Here is a 19,964-nt window from a genome sequence, read left to right as displayed (position 1 = left end):
ATTTTTAATCCGATGCAGAAGGTGTTGCAGGCCTCATAATAAATTTGGCATATTTATGGCAAACTGTGCACCAGAAAAGTACACCTATACCATTTACGAGCTTGTGTAGTTATTATTTAGGCCAGTATGTGGCATAAATGTGACAAGTCGCAGGACGCCATGGCCCTCGGCTAAATCCTGCCCATTTTCTTTGTGTGTGCCTCTAAAGCCACGTTTTGTCGCACAGGGCTGGATAAATTCCACGCATGGTCCTCTTATTACCATATACCAAACCTATTATGTGATCCATTAGTAAATGCAATGCTTTTCTTGTCCGTCAGTACTTGTACCATCCACACAGTTCTCAGTGACTATAGACTGGGGGTTAATGGCTCTTTTGTAAAGGGGTTGTCCAGGATTGGAAAAACATGGCCGCCTACTTCCAGAAACAGCCCCAAACCTGTCCATTGGCTGTGTGTGGTATTGCATCTCGGCTCCATTAAAATGAATTGTTCTGAGATGCAATACCACATACAACCTATGGACAGGTATGGGGCTGTTTCTGGAAGAAAGCGGCCATGTTTTTCTAATCCTGGACAACCCCTTTAAGGCTCCTTTCAGACGAGTGAGTTCCACGCACTGGACTTGCAGAGTGAGGATGCGGCAGAACCTGTCCTGACCTCCCAGCACAGACGGTGTCGCATAGCATTATATTGATTTGTGATGCTATGTAACCCATACAGTTCTGGAATGTATTGGATAACACTGACAGCATTATGTCAGTTTTATCCAATACATTCCAGAACTGTAAGGGTTACATAGCATCATAAATCAATATAATGCTATGTGACCCCGGCAGTGCTGGGAGGCAAAGATTAGAGATAAGCGAATTTCATATTTCGAAATTCGTTAACGCTTCGTTTGGTGGTAAAAGCAGAATTGTGTTATGGATTCCGTTACCACGGACCATAACGCAATTCTATGACGGAATGCCTTTAGATGCATTCCGGTATTCATTCCATCTTAATAGAAGTCTATGGCCTGCATAACGGATCCGTCCCGTTTGCGTTATGCAGGGGAGTCCCTGCTGACCAGACGACTATGGTAACAAAGATCAGCTCTAGATTATATTATGGTTCAACGACTGGAACATCAGCCATTGAACCAAATACAAGTCATCAATGGCCAGAATAGATCTGCTGTAATAAGTCGATGACGTAGTCACTACAATTACCCTGAGTCCAATCGGTCCCTGAGCCCCAGGTAACCCTGGCACACCAGTGTTTCCAGGCTTTCCAGGCATGCCAGCCGGGCCAAATTCTCCATCGTCGCCTTGTTCTCCCTAGGAAAGAATAAAATAATAATGTAATAACCTTCTATCTGATGGATTATACAGTTTATCAGACAGAAAACTCACTCTCAGTCCGGAAGTGGCATCTTTCCCTGGTATTCCGTCTGGTCCTGGGGGACCCTCTTGTCCTTGTCTTCCTACCACTCCCCGGGGTCCGGCCAGTCCTACTGCTCCCTAAAAACAAGGCAGGACAGTCGTATAGCAAAGCTGGAACACAACAAACGTCACAACATTCGGCCGGTAACTTGACTCGCTTTTACTGATCGCAGAACCCTGAAGTGAACCACTATTTCTTCAGTCCACAGATACCCATGAAGGATTAGTGTGCCACTATCAGTGGAGGCTCGGGTGCTGAAGTGAGGAGGCACAGACATCCAGATGAGTGCTATGCCAGTGGAGATAAGCGGTGTCAGTCAGTCCACACACTGCTAACCGCATGGATCTGGCAAGCAAAGCTGATCACAACCAAAGGTGGGGGGTCTCAGCACCCGGCCCCCTACTGAACAAACATCTGACCTATCACTATGACACGTCAGATACTGACACTATAATCCTAGGTTTCCCATCCTTGGTTGTTTGGAGTTCTGGGGTAGCTGTTGGGATCCACCAGAAGGCAGAAGTGTATCCACGGAGAAGATGTTGGGAGTAGCTATGGTAGACTAGATGAAGCTTATCTTGTGAGCATCTATACTTACAGGTGGACCAAGAGCACCCGGTTCTCCCGATTTTCCTGGCTTGCCTTTTAAACCCTAAAAAAAAAAACAGTGAAAAGACATTTTATGACACTGACATAATTTTCTTCTGTAATTCAGCCCTCGCATGCATGGTCACTAGCGATCACTAATGATGCAAATCTAAGACTTCCCTTCATAAATTCTTACTCCTTCCCCCTCTAAGGTCTCTCTCACTCCTCATCAGTGATGACATCTGTGACCAGACGGTCAATGGTTCATCCGTAAAGGATCCGTGTTGGTCACCCGTATTTCACGGACACTGCTAGGCTGAAAATCAGTTTCCAGAACATTCACTACCAATGGTCAGTGAAAATCACTGACAGAACACTGATGCAGTCTGGTGGTTTTCACAGACCCCATCAGTGAGCAAAGTAGTGCAGTGAACCACTGGTATGTGAATGACCACATTAAAATCAATGTGATTCACTGATGTGTGAAAGAGGCCTAACAGTTCTGGCGAATTACTGAAGGAAAATGGACTCTTTACAGGACCGTGTCATCTCTGGTTACATGGAAAACAAAAACCCTAAACTCAATGAAGAAGATTTTTGTAAATGGTAAAAAAACTCTGTCAGGGGCAATGATATTTACCCCTCACAAGGAGCATACTGGCATTAACAGATACCTATATAGGAGCAATGAGCAGACGGCACACATGGATTAAACCTCTTGTCATCATGTCCACACGATAAGCAGGTACCAGACATAAAGAGCATTATCATTATCGCTATAGGCTGCTACTGGCAATGTACTGTAAATTAAATCTGCACTACTTACTATAGCGCCTTTGGATCCCTTTAAGCCTTGAAAACCTCGTGGTCCAGCATGACCCTGCAAGAATGAGAAGATTGCTGTGCATCGGAGGATAATGTGCCAGAAACATTAAGGCAGGGTTTAGACAGTGCAGATGAGTCGTGGTAAAAAAAAATGCAATAAAACACAAATGCGTTTTAACTTGCGAAAAACGCATGAGAAATTATCACATCACAAAACTGTGGCCAGCGCACAGTTTTTAAAGGGAACCTATCACCATGAAAATACAGTGTAATCTTCCATCAGATTATTATACAGCAGGAGGAGCTGAACAGATTGATATATAGTTTTGAGGGGAAAAATTCTGTAAAACTTGTATTTTATTCACTTAAATTCCTGCTTATTCTGGGTTTTGAAGTCAAGGAGGCGGTCCTATCAGTGACTGAAGTCAAGGAGGCGGTCCTATCAGTGACTGAAGTCAAGGAGGCGGTCCTATCAGTGACTGAAGTCAAGGAGGCGGTCCTATCAGTGACTGAAGTCAAGGAGGCGGTCCTATCAGTGACTGAAGTCAAGGAGGCGGTCCTATCAGTGACTGAAGTCAAGGAGGCGGTCCTATCAGTGACTAAAGATAAGGGGGTGGTCCTATCAGTGATTGAAGTCAAGGAGGTGGTCCTATCAGTGACTAAAGTCAAGCAGGCGGTCTTATCAGTGATTAAAGTCAGGGAGTCCTATCAGTGACTGACAGCTATCTCTGTATACACAGTCATAGAGGGAAGGCTGTCGGCCGCCTCCTGGACTTAAATGCTCAAAACGAGCAAGAATTTAAATGAATAAACTATAAGTTATACGGAATCTTTTTTTGCTCAAAATTATTTGTCAATCTGCTCAGCTCCTCCTGCTTTATAGCCAGCTGTGCCCAGCTCAGACAACACGTTTAATGTGACAGGTTCCCTTTAAGGAGTTTGTCAAAATAATCAGTCGGCACTCTGCAAAAAAGGTGGTGCTCATAGCCTGGGTTGCAGGCCTATACATCCAAGTAGAAGAAGTGGATCAGCACTCACTTTTTTTATGCAAATAACTCTTTGGTTTTACTGCCATAAACAAAATACAGACAGATGTGACGCGTTCCAGATAAACTGCCTTTTTCAAACAAGCATGCTTGTTTGAAAAAGGCTGTTTAGCCGAAAAGCATCACATCTGTCTGTATTTTGTTTATGGCAACTCACTGCATCAAAAGGTGAGTGCTGATCCACTTCTACTTGGTTTTTAAAGAGGACCTGTCACCATGAAATGCAGTGCAATCTGTTATAGAGTAGGAGGAGCTGTGCAGATTGATATAAAGTTCTATGGGTAAAGATTCAGTATAACTTGTATATCCCTGCTATTCTTGTTTCCAGACTTCAGCTGTACACGGGGGAGGTGTTATCAATGACTGATAGCATTCTCTGTGTAAGTGTGTATACATAGCTGTCAGTCACTGATCGCTGTACACGGGGGAGGTGTAATCAATGACTGATAGCATTCTCTGTGTAAGTGTGTATACATAGCTGTCACTGATCGCTGTACACGGGGAGGTGTTATTAGTGACTGATAGCATTCTCTGTGTAAGTGTGTATACATAGCTGTCAGTCACTGATCGCTGTACACGGGGAGGTGTTATCAGTGACTGATAGCATTCTCTGTGTAAGTGTGTATACATAGCTGTCAGTCACTGATCGCTGTACACGGGGAGGTGTTATCAGTGACTGATAGCATTCTCTGTGTAAGTGTGTATACATAGCTGTCACTGATCGCTGTACACGGGGAGGTGTTATCAGTGACTGATAGCATTCTCTGTGTAAGTGTGTATACATAGCTGTCAGTCACTGATCGCTGTACACGGGGAGGTGTTATCAGTGACTGATAGCATTCTCTGTGTAAGTGTGTATACATAGCTGTCACTGATCGCTGTACACGGGCTGGTCTTAAAGGGCTTCTGCAGTTTTTCTTTCTGATCATCTATCATCTGGTGCTCCTGTAGCGCCGCGCCCTTCTCTCCGTTTACCGCTGGCCCAGTGACATTAAGACTAGTATCACTGGTCTGGGATGCAGTATTCGTTTTTTGTTGTTTTTTTTTTAATTTATTTTTTTACTGATGATGCAGCCTTTCACATATGCTGAATGGGCAGCCAATTACTGTTCATATGTTTTAAAAAGCTGATTTTGGCCACATGGCTTTGACAGGTAAAACAAATTAAAATCAAGTTTCACATCTCAAAATCCACATTGCAAAACGTGTGCAGTAACTGGACTACCAACACAATACCATTGGGCACATTAGTGCTGGTGATGTCACCGGGAACACTGCTAGGAGGAAGCCTCCGCCTAGCAGAGACCTGGTACGTCACCGGATCTGTAGAAAATGAAATGCTCCGATGCTCATCTCAGATGGGCTAAGCGGGGGAAGAAGGGGATAAGTCCGGGTTCAGAGGTGAACAGACCAGGTGCTTACTGGTAAGCCTTGTTGTCCAGCTTTTCCTCTAGGGCCTTCTGGTCCTTCTTGACCCTGCAGGTAAATCATATTATAGTTAATATCTTGAAGATGATTAAGTCACCAACACTTCTGATAACCTGTGAGCTAATGTAAGCTTCCTTTACTGGTGGTTCTTTCCACTGCTTGTAGAAAGCATCTCACTTTTGCTTATATTATTTTCAATCCACACCATATCTCATCACTTCCTACTGTATATCATAAGGTGGATACTCATGCATTTACAAAGGATGGCATTCTGAATTTCTGATACAAAGCTCCAAAACCTCTCCATAGACAGTGAAACTACACAAATCTGGCTGCCTGTAGCCAACACTAGGGGGAGCTCAGGATGTTAGTCCCTGTAGTCCCTGGTATCAAACTGATACCAAAAATACATAAAAATGGGTTCATTATTGTCTGTCTCTCCTTTTGATAAATAGCGTAATTTTTACATAAATAGGGTGACTATGGTGACTGTTTTGGTTGGCGTTTTTTTTATTTTTTTTACTAAAAATAAAATAAAAATTTTGGCATATAATATGTCCCCCCTAAGAGATCCTTAAAGGGGTTGTCGGCTTTTTTTATATTGACAACCTATCCTCATCAATATCAGATTGGTGGGGGTCCAACTGCTGGAACGTATGAGATCGTATGGGTGCTGTGCTCTCTTCTCTGCTTACCTGCTCGCCGTCGCAACTGCAACAGAAAGCAGGTGTAATTACAACTACGCCGTCCCCATTGACTTCTATGGGACGGCTCCTTCCTATTCAAGTGAAAAGGACCTGCTCGCTGCTGCAAGGTTGGCGGTGGGCATCTACTCACAGGATATCCTGGGTCGCCTGGTTCCCCTCGGTCTCCACGGTCACCAACAGGTCCCTAAAAAATTATGGAGCACACTATAACGCATCATAATCTCCTTTACACATTGCAGCCTCCAGACTATGGTCGTCCACACACACATTCATCATCGCATTCATTCTACACTGATGGTTGTATAATGGTGCGTTCACACATGCTATTTTGATGCAGTTTTTGATGTCTTCGAGTGGATCGCGCGGGGGGAGGGACTATATCAGAAAGATTTTACTTTCCATTTTTTTTTTTTTTTTAAATCCTTCAAAAATGGCACCGTAATTTCTAGGCTTTGTGGAAATCACTGTAGACAGGCACACTTCATTTGGAACAATCCAGAGACATCAAATTTATGTCATCCATAGGGTCCACTTACACATCCATATGTGTTTTGCGGATCCGCAAAACACTGACACCGGCAATGTGCGTTCCGCATTTTGCGGACCGCACATCGCTGGCACTCTCATAGAAAATGCCTTTTCTTGTCCGCAATTGTGGGCAAGAATAGAACATGTTTTATTTTTTTGCGGAACAGAAGTGCGGATCCGCAAATGCGGATGCGGACAGCACATTCCAGCCCCATTGAAAATGAATGGGTCCGCACCTGTTCAGCAAAATTGCAGAACGGATGCGGACACATTTTGCGGACGTGGGAATGGACCCTTATACTCATTTATTATAACTAATATAAAAAATATGACTAAAATGTAAAAATATAAAAGTCAAAATAAAAACACACTTAAAATGCCAATGCCCCTCTATTAGCGGTATATGAGGTAGATCTGTTTGATCTCTCTTCATCTCCACACAGGTATCCAATAGCGGACTGTATATATAGTCCTTATCTACCGCATATCGTCCTTATACCCTGACTGGATGTCAATGTTGGTATTTAGCTGATATTATAGTTCAAAAATGTATAATTCAAAGGTATATTCCAAATATGGTAGTATTGTTTTTTTCTTTTCAAAATAATACGTGTCGGCAATATGTAGACAAATCATCTGTTCCCAATGCGTTAGTCTTCCGGTTCACCTTTATATTAATAATGATATTTTTTAGCGATCTATATCCAGTGGTGATCAGGAGTGTATACTCACTGTTTGCAAATATTATGACGCTATCCACCGTGGCGTCCCACGTGGTAGCTATAGCGCTGGTATTATTGATTATTACTTACAGAATCCAAGACCCACTAAAATAACCCACTAACCTATTGAGGATAAATCCTGTTTTTGGAATAAGTACAGATGAAGTCAAGTGAGTTACCCTGTGAAGATCCGGGCAGCTAAGACATAGCGCGCTGCACCACGTTGTTGTGCCTTTTCATAGGTAAATGCATTGATATCCAATCTATTCTAGTCAAGATGGATGTTCATTGCCTTTAAGAGCCATGCTCGACTATAGTTACAATTTTGTATGTCTTGAGTAGGCCAAAGTAAGGCCGTACGAAGGTTTCTACTTTTTAGTATTATTCTTCTCATGAATGTACCAGTCTGAGAATAATCCTCCTTGTCTACTTATATATTTATGACGGGAGATAAAGATAAGCTCTATGCAGCTGGTGATAATTACCTATACAATTAGGTATTTATTAATGAAGCAAAATATATAATATGTATGTATTCATTTAATGAGCCTTAGTTAGTCCTTAGTATAAGACAATCAGTAGGACATATACCGTATTTTTCGCCCTATAAGACGCACCGGCCCATAAGACGCACCTAGGTTTTTGGGGAGGAAAATAAGAAAAAAAATTTTTTGTCTGTGGATGACGGACACTGTTATGGGGGGATCTGTGGATGACGGACACTGTTATGGGGGGGATCTGTGGATGACGGACACTGTTATGGGGAGGATCTGTGGATGACGGACACTGTTATGGGGGGGATCTGTGGATGACGGACACTGTTATGGGGGGGATCTGTGGATGACAGACACTTATGGGGGGATCTGTGGATGACAGACACTTATGGGGGGATCTGTGGATGACAGACACTTATGGGGGGATCTGTGGATGACAGACACTTATGGGGGGATCTGTGGATGACAGACACTTATGGGGGGATCTGTGGATGACAGACACTTATGGGGGGATCTGTGGATGACGGACACTTATGGGGGGATCTGTGGATGACGGACACTGTTACAGGGGGGGGATCTGTGGCTGGCACTGTTACAGGGGGGGGATCTGTGGATGGCACTGTTATATATGTGCCATCCACAGACCCCCCCCCCCAGCCCATAACAGTGCCATCCACAGACCCCCACCCCTTAACTGTGCCATCCACAGATTCCGTGTGCCCCCCCCCAGCCTATAAGTGCCATCCATAGACCCCCACCCCTTAACTGTGCCATCCACAGATTCCGTGTGCCCCCCCCCTAGCCGCCGCAGCCCCCAGTATACAAATATAAAATGTATTATTAAATTAAAAGTTATTAAACATGCCCCCCTCACTCCTAATAGTACCGTATGTCCTAATTGCTTCTGTATAATGCCGGCAGGCGGGCCGGGCGGCCAGCGCGTCATTCACTGACGTCACGTGCCTGCGCCGCCTGCTTCATTCAAGACAGGGGCATTTTCCTCCCATTTTTGGGGAGGAAAAAGTGCGTCTTATAGGGTGAAAAATACGATATATATATTACTTTATATTATATTGTTATACGTTTTGAAGACAACATGTATCCAGTATATTATATATATTTCTCATTAGGAGAATATTCGTCTCTAAAAGAGTGTCTGTAAAGATGTGTGTTTTTTAACAATGAATCACATCTTTGGTATGACAGGAGGTACTGATATCTCTGAGAAAACAAGGCCATTCATATCATTATGGTCCATAAATCAACAGTGTGAGAAACATCCAAAGAGACGCCTAGAGGTCTGTCTCTAATTGCCCATCCGACAATGATTGGAAAGTTCCAAACTAGGAAGGTGTGGCTAACTGATACGTTTGTGATCATAAACCATACACAGAAGGTAGAAAAAAAAAAGAAAGAGGAGACAAGTAAAGCTCTCTAGAGGGGTCTATCAAGATGAACGCCATGGTGAGATGTGCTATGATGGACCACCCAGCTTTCCTAGGAGCAGAAGTGAGATTCCTACTAGGACTTTGTAAGAGACACAGAAAATGATATTTAATTTTATGAAGACTAATTTGATAGTGTGGGTGAAATTATACCATCTAGATTGGCGAATAAATAAATACATTAATTAATTGATCATCTCCATATTGAGATGTAGTCTTAGGATATTGTGAGGCTTCATTCTACCTGCAGAAGAATCAAGGCTCATAATCTAGCAAAGCATTAAATAATTGCTTAGATATATTTATATTGATAGAATATTCTTCGCCAAGCTAAGTGATGGATTCCCACAGGAAAGACTTGTTTCAAGTCCTTCCCATTTAAGATATGGTCTAGCAAAGATCCTAGATCCCTGTTATTATTTGTCTTAATAGCCTTACCAAAGTCATATGTGTGAAAATAGTCCAGGATGGGGCGGAAGGATACAGTTGTCTCTTCTAAGTTATATCCTTGGATGGATTTGCCCATCTTGAAGCCATGTGATGTGTAGTTGGTTAGGGGGGGCAGAATGTAATTAGCATTCTATAATGATGTCTAGGATTAGACATGCCCATCCCGATATCATGAGGTTTTCTCTGAACAGAAGTAATATATATAACTCATGTTCCTACTTTGATATCCTAACCTTATAATAGCTTGGTTATAATGTGACAAGTTATTTCCACTCACATGTATTGTTAAGCTTGTAATGCTTTATATTAACGCTATATATATTCATTTGTATGTATCATTGTTTATTTACCTTGTAACCAATAAACCTGTGTATTATTGTATACTGCAGAACTACATGTTTATCATTAACGTCATCTCACGTCAAAAAGAACTTATTTATCTGAGGAAATAGTCGGACTCAGATGTGAATTGTATCAATCAGGTTGTCTACAATTCACCAGGTCATGGTTTTAAGAATTTATGACAAATTTTATAATTTTTTAAATTTTTATGGTTAATTATTTTTATGACCATAATTAATAATTCTTAATTGAATTATTACCCCCCGACAACGTGGGACTGCAATCGTGGTACAGGTACTGCTGTCCGTAATGGAGACAGAGACGCTATAGCTACCACGTGGGACGCCACGGTGGATAGCGTCATAATATTTGCAAACAGTGAGTATACACTCCTGATCACCGCTGGATATAGATCGCTAAAAAATATCATTATTAATATAAAGGTGAACCGGAAGACTAACGCATTGGGAACATAGATGAATTCTATATGTGCACAATAATACCAAATACATATTGCTGACAAGTGTGTATTATTTTGAAAAGAAAGAGACAATAAAAATACTACCATATTTGGTATATACGTTTGAATTATATATTTTTGAACTATAAAATCAGCTAAATACCAACATTGACATCCAGTCAGGGTATAAGGACGATATGCGGTAGATAAGGACTATATATACACAGTCCCCTATTGGATGCCTGTGTGGAGACGAAGAGAGATCAAACAGATCTACCTCATACACCGCTAATAGAGGGGCATGGGCATTTTAAGTGTGTGTTTTTATTTAGACTTTTATATTTTTACATTTTAGTCATTTTTTATATTCGATATAATAAATTAGTATATGGATAACATAAATTTGATGTCTCTGGATTGTGCCTGTCTACAGTGATAATACATATAACCAGGTTTGACAAGGGGGGAGTCATGGAGCCAGAGCACCTTTATCCAGAGCAAGAAAAGGGGTGAGCCGCTAAAATAAACAACTTTGTGGACATCAGTATCTACCAAAGAGCTTCAGGGTTCGCTGGCTAAGAACTTAGGCTTGGCCACACACATGAGATACCTGATGACCAAAAGAGGTCTCTCTCACGACTCTGCTGAGCATGCATGGGATTTGAACGGGGAGAGCCACTGTCCAACACTTCTAGAGGTAACTTGTCTCCCTGAGAACAAATAATTGGGCCTCCTGAAGTCCAACAGCCCGATCATTATGTTCACCCACATCTGAGGGACAGTCGGGAGGCCCCTATATACATTAGATGGCTCTCTTCTCCCTCCAAAATCGTCATTTTCGTCCGATCTATATCTAGGGACGGACTGGGAACACAAAGTAAACCCTAACCCCAAAAAAGCCCTAAAAGAGGCCCTATGTTGTAGACGGGTCAAAATTGACAGAAGGAGGGGCCACAACATGTAGGCATGGCCAAAAGATATAGGTGGAGACAGCAATACCGTAGTGCAGCACAAAATACCGCCCCAGCAGAACCAAATACCATAGTGCAGCACAAAATACCCCCCCAGCAGAACCAAATACTGTAGTGCAGCACAAAATACCGCCCCAGCAGAACCAAATACTGTAGTGCAGCACAAAATACCGCCCCAGCAGAACCAAATACCATAGTGCAGCACAAAATACCGCCCCAGCAGAACCAAATACTGTAGTGCAGCACAAAATACCGCCCCAGCAGAACCAAATACTGTAGTAAATACTGCCCCAGCAGAACCAAATACTGTAGTAAATACTGCCCCAGCAGAACCAAATACTGTAGTAAATACTGCCCCAGCAGAACCAAATACTGTAGTAAATACTGCCCCAGCAGAACCAAATACTGTAGTAAATACTGCCCCAGCAGAACCAAATACTGTAGTAAATACTGCCCCAGCAGAACCAAATACTGTAGTAAATACTGCCCCAGCAGAACCAAATACTGTAGTAAATACTGCCCCAGCAGAACCAAATACTGTAGTAAATACCGCCCCAGCAGAACCAAATACTGTAGTAAATACCGCCCCAGCAGAACCAAATACTGTAGTAAATACCGCCCCAGCAGAACCAAATACTGTAGTAAATACTGCCCCAGCAGAACCAAATACTGTAGTGCAGCACAAATATGGTCACCCTTGGTGCAGTATTCAATTGTATCACCATCCTGAGGATGGCGGCACAGTTGAATTCAGGAGCGCACCTGGGGGTTCTGACCAGGTGCATAAGTACCTGCTGCTCTTAGCATCAGATTGTTATGCACAGCACCCAGCCGGCAGCCATGAGACGGGCTCGGGTGCTCCCCTGGGCATCGGCCCACTGAGAAATTGCCCGCCCATCTTCAGGATAGAAAACGCTGGTGCATTAACAGGCTCAGTGTGTGTGTCCCATAGGCAGGTGACTAGTGTGCACTTGGCTTTCGTCGGAGGTAATAAGTCTTACTCTGTCTCCAGGAGCACCAGGGGCACCTTCCGTTTTGCCATCTTCCCCTTGTTCTCCCTGTGAAGGAAGCAGATGAAATATCAGCAGTGGTGATAAGGACACGGTAATAATGACATGACACAATTTAACCCTTTGTCTCCCACTTTGTCTTACGCTACGCATGGAGATCTTGTAGGAAACGGTTAACTGTGTGTGGGAGGGAGAGGGAACGATTTATGTTTAGCTTACATGAATGAGGGAGAAGAGAGCAATGGGAAGTGACAAGTAAAAATGCAGGGAAGAGGGGCCAGAAAGTAAACATCTGAAGCTACAAATGCGCAAGGCATAAAGGCGGGTGTGTTGTACTTGGCTGGGGGCCCACACAGAGATACATTCATGTACTGCACATCTGGAGGCTCCCAAGTGGACGGGAACTTCTCGCAGCGCATGCGCAATTAACGTCCTGAGTAACACAAACGACTATAGGTGCCATGAAGTTATCGGATTGCAGCTATTTCCATAGAAGCGTGATCGATCTCACGGTGGGCGCAGCCATTGTTGTAGGTTGATCAAATCTTTATGATAATTCAGACAAAAAATGATGACCTTCGTATATTAACTTCTCATATTCCCTCTGCAATCTCTGCCCTATTTCCCCCTTGTTCTGGATGGAGGAGATTCCTCTCGGGCCTTAGGAACAATGATAGAGCAGCCCAGCCCAGCTGGACCCGGCCGCAGCGTTAGTAGAAAGCGGCGTTCCGTCCCGGAGCCAAACATGTGAGTCATTTTCTAGCCTGAACTGGTTACAGGCGAGCTGAGTCAGCACACATGTGAGAGAGGAGCATGTCTGAGGGGTCCCTGCTCCTCACAAGACCACCCTGATACCTCTGCATCCTAGGGCATATTGGGCAACAATGGCTGCACGGTGACCATATATCAGGCATCCTCAAACTGCGGCCCTCTAGCTGTTGCAAAACTACAACTCCCAGCATGCCCGAACAGCCTACAGCAGGGCATTGTGGGAGTTGTAGTTCTACAACAGCTGGAGGGCCGCAGTTTGAGGATGCCTGCCATATATCATGTATGAGGATGTCCGTCAGAGCCCTGGTTCCCTGGAGGGAGCCGGCAGAGGGACTCTATGGACATTGTTTTTAAAGGCGATTGTCAGGGAGCGTAAGAAATGTTTAAAATAATAAAATAAAATAAATACTCACCCTTTAAATCCCTCGCAGCCCCAGGGATGATGCTTCGTGGTTCCCTCCCTTTGACTGCAGGAAGATAATCACTATATGACACAAGACAAATAAGCCCAGAGATTGGCTGCAGCAGTTACGTGGCTGTACAGCGGGGGCTGCGGAGCAGCGGGGGATTGAACAGGTAATGTCTTAGACCAGGGATGCCTAACCTGCGGCCCTCAAGCAAATAGGGCATGCTGGGAGTTGTAGTTTTGCAACAGCTGGAGGGCCACAGGTTGAGCATTCCTGTCTTCGACTAATGTCTTAGAGCAGGCATGCTCAACCTGCGGCCCTCTACAACTCCCACAATGCCCTGTAACTGTAGGCTGTTCGGGCATGCTGGGAGTTGCAACAGCTGGAGGGTCGCAGGTTAAGCATGCCTGTCTTAGAGGCAGGATCTGTTCAGGGAAAAATCAGATGGTTTTGCAGTCTAATCGGTTTTGTCTGTGATTTCGTTCAGGGTTTCGGTTTTTTCCGCGCAGATGCAATCAGTTTTTGATGCGTTTTTCACACATGTGATGACTGAAGAATAACTTTCAACATCCCCTAGAAACCATCAGTTAAAAACGCAATGAATCCGGATGTCCTCCGTTTTTCACGCAAGCCCCATTCACTTATATGAAAAAAAGCACAATATAGAACGTGCTGTGATTTTTTATTTTCCTCTGTGCACAAGGATGATCATTGATAAACGACGCTCGTGTGCACAGACCCATTGAAATGAATGGTTTAGGATTCAGTTGCTATCCGTTCACAACATGCATTGCTTCCGCGATGACGAAAACTTGCTTGTGTGAAAGAGGCCTGAAATTTATTTTTACACTTCCAGACAACCCCTTTAAAGTGGAGATAACAATATTGGTGGCTACCAATATTAAAACAGTTGGCGTCCCCCCTGCCGATCGGTTGTCTGACGAGGCTGTGGGGCTGGTACGAGTCCTGCCGCCTCTTCCTTGTGTACATTGGTTCATATGCAGGAACAGCCGCTAACTACTAAGTGTATGGTGCCCCTGGGTACGACCGAGGCTGCAGAACTCCACCGATCTGATCGGCAGGGGTGCTCAGAACCCCACCGATCTGATACTGATGGCCTATTCTAAGGACAGGCCATCGATATTGTTGCCTAGAAAATCTCCAGGGTATGACGTATTTTTTCACAGCGGATGTTTTTTGCGGATTTAGCCAAAATTCCACCGCTAAATCGTCAACAAATCTGCAGCAAAATCATCATGTGTTGCATGCAGACTTGACATGGACTATGAATTGATCTGCTGCAGTTTTAATATCGCATGGCAGGCCAATTTTTACCGCTGGGTATAGATGAGATTTTGTAACCACGCTGCTGGTACTGTAATACGCTGTAAATTTCCGTCCCGCAATTCCGTCGTAGACAATCCGCATATTATCCACTTGTGAACATACCCCGAAGCTTGAACCTGCTTTAGGGCTCATCCGCATGGCACTGCTCTGTGTGCGGTGACATACCGCGTCCCTACAGACCAGTAGACAGTATTTTCCACAATGTTTCAGGGGGGAAAAGACGTACCTTTAATACAACATGTGCAATCTCAAAATGGACTAGTTATGGATGAAGCACTAGGCATCTGTACAACACAGATCTGCAATATGGCTGTGTGCATGAGGTCTTGGGTGACCCACTTTTTGCACTGTTGCCTGGGATTAATTAACCAGACGGCACCTGCGTGAATCCAGCAGTCCACATTTAGGCCTCCTGCACACGACCGTATGGCTTTTTCATTTTTTTGCGGGCCGTTTTTTCCAGATCCGTTTTTTTGTTTCCGTTCCGGTTTTCCATATGGCATATACAGTATACAGTAATTACATAGAAAATATTGGGCTGGGCATAACATTTTCAATAGATGGTTCCGCAAAAATGGAACGGATACGGATGCTTTTCCGTATGTGTTTAGTTTTTTTGGCGGACCAATTCACTTGAATAGAGCCACGGAACGTGATTTGCGGGCAATAATAGGACATGTTCTATCTTTCAGCGGAACAGAAAAACGGAATGCATACGGAGTACATTCCGTTTTGTTTTTTGCGGAACCGTTGAAATGAATGGTTCCGTATACGCAAAAAACAGCCCGTAAACGAAAAAAATAAAATAAAGTTAGTGTCCAGGAGGCCTTATCAGTACCAACAACTCCATCAGTGTCTGTATGCAGGATGAGATGTCAAGCACTGTGTGTCGGCCGGGGAGGAGGACTCATGGGCTTTCTGTAGGAGTCCTGTTAGCTTTCTTTTTACATGAAAATATTGAATCACTATATATGAAACTCTATTTTCCAGCTCAGCGTTTCCTCCTCCATCCTAAGCCGCCTTCAGTTAACGTAGCGCTGGAGACCTGACAAAGCCACTCTAAGTGATATGGTGCTGTGTAGCGCCATTGTAATGGTTTTTCTTCCTTGCTAATGAATTCCATACAGTTGAATGCCACAGACATAGATGATGTAATAACTTTACATAAAGTTGGTGCCAAACCAGACAATGTCCAGGTGACAGGAACCACAAAAAGGTTGGGAAATGGGATCAAAACAGAGCAGAGACGGCATAGCAGCCATATACTGTGTATACAGCCATGATCTCACTCCGAGCTGACTCACTAACATACAGTCTGCTGGGAATCGGTGGGAATCCGCTGACACACATGTTTCTGAATAAAAGCCGCAGACGCTGTATTTAGTCAGACATTTTTTTTTTCTAATATTGTGGGTTTAAAGATAAACAGATAAAAATAAAGTGGGTAGAAAAGCTGGTGTTGCTTAAAGGGGTCATGATATCTTGTGTATGGTATATCCCACCTCTGGGAAGAAGACCACTGTGGTCATGAACGTTACGGAAAGAGGCATGCAAGTGTGACGACACTATTACCCCTTAGTGCTGTCCATTCCTTTACCACTGGTGGCCTATCCTCAGGATACGCCATCAATATCTGATCTGTGGGGGGTCCGAAACCCTACACAACTCTGGCCATTGTGTAGTGGATTGAGCTGCTTAAAGGATAACTGTCATATTTTCATAAAAAAATCTATTTTAGCATATGTTACTGCTGCAGCAGTGTTATGCATAAAGCAATCTTTCGTTTCTTCACTTACCACTGTTTTCCTTGAGTTTTCCCCTAAGTTACGGCTGTTTTGAATCCTACATTATGAGGATCTTCTCAAGATGGCTCATCTGACAGTTCTCTGAGGCCAAAACTGCTTTCCCTCAGGTCACATACAAACTTGCTGTAGCCAGCAGCTTCCTGCCAGCCAATCAGATTGGATTACTGAGAGACACGCCTCCTCACTCTGAAGCCTAATGCAGGCATGCAGTGTGAAGGACCGCCCCTCCGTATTCCTGTCTTCCTAGCCGGAGACAGACGAGCCATAGCAACGGTCTTTTAAGGGAGCAGTGGAAAGGGACAGAGGACATTAATGAAAGCTGTTATTATAAGGTAATTACAGATCTTTTGGCAATCACTGACAGACTAACTCCGGTATACATGCCTAGCTCTAATAAACTAGCAAATAAATAAGAAAATATGACAGTTATTCTTTAATGCGGCGCTGCTTCCTTGGAAGTGATCGGGAGCAGCTCTGCAGCTTCTCTGAAACAGATGATTGGAGGAGGTACAGGTATTAGACCTCCTGGACAGGTCATCAGTATCTGATTGGTGGGGGTCTGACACCCTGGACCCCCCCGCTGATCAGCTCTTTGAGGAGGCACCGGCACTCGCAGCAGCGCCACGGCCTTCTCCAGCTTTCCCTAGGCCATGTGACGTCACGTTCATCAGTCACACGTATCCTAGGCGTATCTCAGCCCATAGAAGTGAATGGGGCAGAGCTGCGATATGAAGCACGTCCACTATACAATGTATGGAGCAGTGCTTGGTGAGCAGAGAGGAGGGTGCGGCACTCACAGGAGCACCAGTGCCTTCTCAAACAGCTGATCGGCGGGGGTCCTGGATGTCGGGCCCTCACCCATCAGATATATGATGAAGTGGAGAACCGCACTCTATGTACCGATCAGATACTGATGTGATGACCTATCCAGAAGACCGGTCATCCGTATTAAAGTCTCGGAAAAACCCTTTAAAGGGAGGTTTCTACTGTAATTATTAGAGATTTCTGTAGACCACATAATGACTAGGGATGAATGAATCGACTTCGGATGAAACATGGTACCTTGGAACCGAACCCGAGGTCGGGAAATGTTTTTTTACAGAACAAATTAATTTATGAAGTTATTACCTGAAGTCTGGCGAGACTTCATGAAGCAATAACTTTGGCTCATCAGAGCCAATACATTCTAATACTGTACGGAGTCGATTCGCTCATCCCTAATAATGACTTTCAGCAATTTTTTATTCTATAATCAAGCAATGAAAAATTATTGGTCACCTTGGGAGACAAATACAGGCCTTTTATTGTCTATGGCCCAATTTTAGATCAAGGGGAGCTGCAGGGGCATGGTCCTCGGTACAGTGAGCCAACACTTCAATTTTCAGAAGTTACAATTTAAAGGGGTCCGTTCTGCAGTTATTTTAAACTGATGATCTATCCTCTGATCGGCGGGGGTCCGAGACCCGGGACCCCCGCCGATCAGCTGTTTGAGAAGGCAGCGGCGCTCCAGCAGCGCCGCGGCCTTCTCACTGTTTACCGCTGGCCCAGTAACGTCACGACTAGTATCACTGGCTTATACCATGTCAGGTAGGGAACTCTCCTGATGAAGAACCTCTGAAGTGAGAAGTCTACATCTGATAACAGAGAAACCTACCACGCGCTGCGGCTCACTGTACAAGTCCATCATCATTTCTGGATACATGCAAATCAGACTCTTAAAGTTACGAGGCTAGATTTAGATTTAGGGTCCATTCACACGTCAGTATGTGTTTTGCGGATCCGCAAAACACAGACACCGGCAATGTGCGTTCCGCATTTTGCGGACCGCACATCGCCGGCACTCTCATAGAAAATTGCGGACAAGAATAGGACATGTTCCATTTTTTGGTGGAACAGAAGCGCGGATCCGGAAATGCGGATGCGGACAGCACATTCCGGCCCCATTGAAAATGAATGGGTCCACACCTGTGGGATGCGGACCCATTTTGCGGACGTGTGAATGGACCCTTAAAGGGGTTATCCCATTTTAGACAATGGGGGCATATCGCTAGGATATGCCCCCATTGCCTGATAGGTGCCTACAAGGAGAAAGGAGCTGGGGAGAGTTGTGGCTGGAGGACCCCGGGTTTCCCGGGGTCCTTCCACCACTAGGCACAGCTCCCCGCCTCTCCCATAGAAATGAATAGGAACGCACAGCGCATGTGCGGCCACTGCTCCCATTCATTTCTATGGGGCCGACGGAAATAGCCGAGCCAGCGTTCGGCTATTTTCGGCGGCTCCATAGAAATGAATAGAGGGCGGCTACGCATGCGCAGTGCGCCCTCCTCAACTTTCTCCGCTCTGTTCTCCTTGTAGGCGCTGGTCCCAGAGGTGGGACCCACACCTATCGGACAATGGGGGCATATCCTTGCGATATGCCCCCATTGTCTAAGATGGGATAACCCCTTTAAAGGGAGGTTTATTTTACAAAAACAACCTGTTTTATACCCCAAGTTACCTGGAAAAATGCAATTATAATAGCAACAAAATATTTTCTTGTGTATTTCCAGGTAATACCCACTTACCTTTTCACCTTTTACTCCTGGAGGCCCAACTGGACCTGGGGGGCCTGCATGTCCCTATTGTGAGACAAAGAACATAATGTCATTACCATTTCATCTACCACAACACGTCTCTGTCCTGTTTCATAGCAGCTACAAGATATTTACACCTATACAGTATATTGCAAATCACGCTTCTTTAAGGGGGTTATTCCCATCTTGGACATTGGGGGCATATTGCTAGGGAGTCTCCCCTATAACTAGATTGGAGCCGGAGGGCGCGGCCACACTTCCTTTATTTTTTATGGGAGTGCTGGCTCGGCTATTTTCGTCAGCCCCATAGAAGTGAATGAAGTGGTGGCCACGCTTGCTTGGTGTGCTTCCCATTCAGTTCAATAGGACTTCCAAAAATAGAGCTATTTTCTGCATATGGCTATTTTCGGCACTCCCATAGAAAAGAATGAAGTATGTCCGTGCATTGGTGGTGCACCATCCGGCACTTTGTGGGCTCCGTTCTAAGCATAGGTGCGGGTCCCTAGCGATATGCCCCCAATGTCCAAGATGGGCCAACCCCTTTAATATTACCTTTCAACTGAGAAATTACCCGATCAAATGTCCACCGGAATCTCTCCACCATGAGAAATCTACAGT

The 19,964-nt window shown here is 44.4% G+C and overlaps 1 protein-coding gene across 1 annotated transcript in view; it reads right to left on the bottom strand.

The window, feature by feature from the left end:
* COL27A1 (collagen type XXVII alpha 1 chain) overlaps positions 1 to 19,964 on the bottom strand; it is a 282,597-nt gene that overhangs the window by 32,434 nt on the left and 230,199 nt on the right. Inside the window, exons 41-48 of the mRNA XM_040404975.1 lie at positions 19,338 to 19,391; positions 12,435 to 12,491; positions 6,152 to 6,205; positions 5,309 to 5,362; positions 2,842 to 2,895; positions 2,026 to 2,079; positions 1,397 to 1,504; positions 1,214 to 1,321 (exon numbers count right to left, since the gene is read on the bottom strand). Coding sequence (XP_040260909.1) covers positions 1,214 to 1,321; positions 1,397 to 1,504; positions 2,026 to 2,079; positions 2,842 to 2,895; positions 5,309 to 5,362; positions 6,152 to 6,205; positions 12,435 to 12,491; positions 19,338 to 19,391 — 543 coding nt within the window. The remainder of the gene's footprint in view (positions 1 to 1,213; positions 1,322 to 1,396; positions 1,505 to 2,025; positions 2,080 to 2,841; positions 2,896 to 5,308; positions 5,363 to 6,151; positions 6,206 to 12,434; positions 12,492 to 19,337; positions 19,392 to 19,964) is intronic.

This window comes from Bufo bufo, chromosome 8 (genome assembly GCF_905171765.1).
Source record: "Bufo bufo chromosome 8, aBufBuf1.1, whole genome shotgun sequence".
In the NCBI taxonomy this organism is placed as follows: Eukaryota; Metazoa; Chordata; class Amphibia; order Anura; family Bufonidae; genus Bufo; species Bufo bufo.
Note: the sequence above shows the minus strand (reverse complement) of the source record. Positions and strands in the feature narration are given on the sequence as shown.